Raw genomic sequence first — 3945 nt, 5'->3', positions numbered from 1 at the left:
AAAATATATTAATATTTATTAAATTAACCAACCATTTATCCAATTCTTAGTTATTGTTTGTAAAATTTTATTTTATTTTTTCTATTTGATCAAATAAAAAACACACTTTGTATTTCTCTATTCTTTTTCCCTTGTGTCCAAACATTGACAGTTAAGTAGAACGAACATTCAAATGTAAAAATAAACAAAAAAATTCAGCTATTTGTTATGGGTAACTGAGAAGGGTGTTTCTACATAAAAAATACCAAGTTTGGTAAATTTCTAATGTTTCACACTTTTGTCGGATCTCACGATGTTTCCTTTCATTGTTTGAACAATAATTTAATTTTTTCATAGCATATTTTCGTAAAAAGTACTAAATATTTTTTAGAATTTAACTAAAATATATTAATGGTGGAGATTTTATTTTCACTAATGTTGAATCATCAAGCACAGTAATATTATTAATTTTCATCGCATCTTAAAAGTTAATTATTCACAGTATACAACTTAATACTGATAATACATAAAAATATAAAAAAACTAAATTTTATTTTTTAAAATGTTACCACATTAAATATATATATATATATATATTCTTATAAATATTAAAATAATTAAAAAATATTTTTTACTCTTTCAGTGAATACATGATTAATTTCTTCTTTTTTCTTTCTTGGGCCTTCTTAGTACGTATACATTTAAATGCATGGCCAAGAAGTACAATAATTTGTTCTTTCTTCACATATAAAGAAAATTATTGCCTTTTAATCTTTGATCTATGCTATATTAATTCAAACCAGCGTTTTTTAACACATTACGTCTGATTTTGTCCATCAACATTGGATTCTAATAAACAATTGCAGGGACAAATTTTCTATTATTCGAAAAAAATAAAGTGTACATTTTTCAAATATAGAAAATATCAAAGTAGAAGGAAACCCCACTCCTAGTGATTGCGTAGAAATTAAGATTAATGATGTTTTTCCCTTCTCACCTTTCAGTTATCTGGTAGCAGTTTTAGACAGATATTTATTTTTGCACACGAACATAGCAGATCACGTCCCTTCATTTTTTTCATCAGAGCTAGATTCCCTCCTTGATTATGGCACGTAACGATGAAGTGTGAGGCACACATTCTTCTCCTGGGGGCTCCCCACATTGGAGTTTTTTTGTCGATTTTCAAGAAACTCATGCTCAATTAATATTGCTACCTACCAATGCAAGTGAAGATAGCAAACTAATCGCTGCACCAATCAACACGACACTCCAAGTTTCTTCAAGGAATCACTACCATTTAATTTCCATTCACTTGTTTTCAAATATAAGGTAACCTTTCTTCTCTTCATTCCTTGCTTGCTCTTTGCTTCTAAGGAAACCACTCAGAAAAAGTAGTAATCTTTTTCCCCTTTAGTTACCACCCACTAATGACTAATCCTCAAAATTTTTCATTTTCCCCGTTAGTATTTTCTTTTCTATTTCATGTGATGCATTAACTGTTGTCTGTTGTCAAGTTAATTGGCCCTGCTTCAGTTTTCTATAACTGTGTCGGATGACAACATGATTGTTTTTTGGTTCTTTTTCAGTTTTGATCATTGGTTTTCAGGCTTATCATTGCCGACAAAATATTCTCAACTGGGATTTTTCTTTTCTGGGGGAAGGATGAACTGAATTGCATGTTTTGTTGGTTTGATTATGCCGATTTAATTGAGAATTGTGTTGTCTTTGTAACTTCTGAAGTACATTTTAAGAGTTTCACAGAGAAGGTTTATGGTCTCAACTCTTGATATGCCTTTTTCTGCTTTTGTGCGTGTGTGTGTGTAACTTTGTGCTAAACCCCAATTGTGTGTGTTAATGGCATTATATTTTGATATGCCCTTCAGTCAGGTTTTATTTCATTTCATAAATATTTGAAATATCATGCCTTTGTGATTTAAAAAACAATTCTTTTGCTATAGGAACCATGGAAGGGAGGATGGGACTGTTGTTTCTTGTTGTTGTATTGGGTGCTGCTTGGGCTTGTGATGCAAGAGAAGTAGCCAACTTTGATCAAACGAAAATTTATACTGCAAACACTGGTACTTCTGGTTCACTAATTTCATTCTTGGCTTTCTTACTCTGAGCTTGACTAATGAGCTTCAATTTTATCAAAAGCCTTTTTCCTTTAGAAGCATTATGTTAAACCCTTTGGAACTTTGTTTTGAATAATTTTCTGTTAATATAGTTTTTAAATGCAAGTGTGCCATAAATGATGTTGTTGACCTAAATTCAAATTGCAGAACCAAAAGCAAAATTTGATATGTGTGCACTTTGTGAGGAATATACTACCAAGGCACTTGAATATATAAAGCAAAACAAGACCGATCAAGAGATCATTGATACCCTGCACAACACATGCAGCCAGCTTCACTCTTTCAAGCAGAAGGTTGGCCATCTTTTCAAGCAGAGTAGTTGTTCTCAATTGCTGGGAAAAATCAACTTTAGTTTCTCTCTGTGATCTCTATGAACTTATTTTTTTCTTCTGTATTGCACAGTGCATTGATTTGGTGGACTATTATACTCCTATTTTCCTCTCGGAAGTAGCTTCACTCAAGCCTAGAGAATTCTGCCACGAGATCAATATCTGCCAGCTCGTTGAACATGTTTCCGTGCAAGTTCAAGAAGATGCATGTGGGTTTTGCGAAGAAACTGTTTCAACTCTGCTGGATAAGTTGAAAGATAGTGACACTAAGGTAAGTAATTTCATCTTCCTGCTATGAACTGTGGCACTGTGGTGTGAAATTTTACTTCCTGTGTCCTGGTATGAGCAAAGTTTTTCTCTAGTTTCAAGTTTTGCACGCCTTTCATCTACTACAAAACTCTGATGGGTGTTGCATTCATATGTTTTCTTGAATAAACTGCTAACAATTTATTTCAAAATGTCAGCTAGAGATAATTGAGACATTACTGAAGTTGTGCAATTCAGTGGAGAAGTATGCAAATAAGGTGAGCAAAATCTGACAAATTCCTCCATTTTCCTTAACTTGTATTCAATCATATGAAGTTTCAGTTTCCAACTTTTATAATATTGATCAAATTAGATATTATAGTATCTGGATTGCGGATGTCATTGTACATCATGAACTAGGCCAATATGCATTCTATGAATTTTGCAGTGTTGTGTATAAAGTGTGCACTAGAGCATACTTTTCCTAATCCCATTTTGAATGTGATTATTCATTTGTCTTCCAAATTGTTTGCAGTGCAAGAGATTGGTTTTCGACTATGGACCCTTGGTTTTTGACAATGCTGAGAAATTCCTAGAGAATGTAGATTTCTGCACTGTAATACATGCCTGCAAATCTTCAGAAGTTGCTAGCGAGCAAGCTTTTCTTTCAGACTCTTAATTATAGAAACAAAGCTCTACCAGGTTTATTGTTCCCTTTAAGATTTCCACATACAATGTAATAAGGAAGAGGGAGAGTACAAGTTCGAAGCATTGTCAGTGTAAAGTTTTTAGTACTAGTTTATCCTGTGTCAGCCAGCACATTATTAAAAAAAGTTGATACTTACTCTGTAGTGGTTGTGGTACTATAGCATTTTTATTATTTGGCAATATGTAATCTATGTTTGCATGCAGTTCTTCAAAAGAAAATCTTTATGTATATTACGGTATGTATGCTAAAATTCTGAATGTGACAGTGTAAGTTTCAAATTGATCTTTCGTTTTTCAGTAGACATTTGTCAACAAATACTCTATCTGTTGTTCTCATCCTGTTCCAAGTTCAGATCAATCAAATTTATCCAAAAGTGAAGTTGACATCGATCAAAATCTTCCGAGTCACAAAGTGGCATTGCAAACGGCATTGCGTTTGAACTATTTAAGAGCATTTGACATGCTCGAGTTTAAATATTAGTTTCAAATGTAATTTAAAAGGTAAAAAATATTTAAGGTTATTAGATTAATAAAACTATATTCATTCATTT

At 32.3% G+C, this 3945-nt stretch overlaps 1 protein-coding gene across 3 annotated transcripts; it reads left to right on the top strand.

The window, feature by feature from the left end:
• Window positions 1-1118: 1118 nt before the first annotated feature.
• LOC114183229 (prosaposin) lies at window positions 1119-3677 on the top strand. 3 transcript variants are annotated; one of them, XM_028070162.1, is made up of 6 exons: window positions 1119-1308; window positions 1938-2057; window positions 2259-2404; window positions 2514-2711; window positions 2905-2964; window positions 3222-3677. In XM_028070162.1, exons 2-6 carry the CDS (start codon window positions 1943-1945, stop codon window positions 3363-3365), a joined length of 663 nt encoding a protein of 220 aa, XP_027925963.1. In that variant the 5' UTR covers window positions 1119-1308; window positions 1938-1942; the 3' UTR covers window positions 3366-3677. The 3 variants fall into 3 exon arrangements, with proteins under 3 accessions (XP_027925963.1, XP_027925962.1, XP_027925964.1); XM_028070161.1 differs by having other exon boundaries at window positions 1294-1370; XM_028070163.1 differs by lacking the exon at window positions 1119-1308 and adding an exon at window positions 1480-1745.
• The last annotated feature ends 268 nt before the right edge of the window (window positions 3678-3945 follow it).

The sequence above is a fragment of the Vigna unguiculata genome, chromosome 5, assembly GCF_004118075.2.
Source record: "Vigna unguiculata cultivar IT97K-499-35 chromosome 5, ASM411807v1, whole genome shotgun sequence".
NCBI classification, from domain to species: Eukaryota; Viridiplantae; Streptophyta; class Magnoliopsida; order Fabales; family Fabaceae; genus Vigna; species Vigna unguiculata.
Note: the sequence above shows the minus strand (reverse complement) of the source record. Positions and strands in the feature narration are given on the sequence as shown.

Bases quoted from the DNA above. Each gene is read 5' to 3' on its own strand.
- LOC114183229 (XM_028070162.1), top strand. From the start codon at position 1,943: ATGGAAGGGAGGATGGGACTGTTGTTTCTTGTTGTTGTATTGGGTGCT. The intron at 2,405-2,513 runs GTTGGCCATCTT...TGTATTGCACAG, and splicing joins TTCACTCTTTCAAGCAGAAG to TGCATTGATTTGGTGGACTA. The intron at 2,965-3,221 runs GTGAGCAAAATC...AATTGTTTGCAG, and splicing joins TGGAGAAGTATGCAAATAAG to TGCAAGAGATTGGTTTTCGA.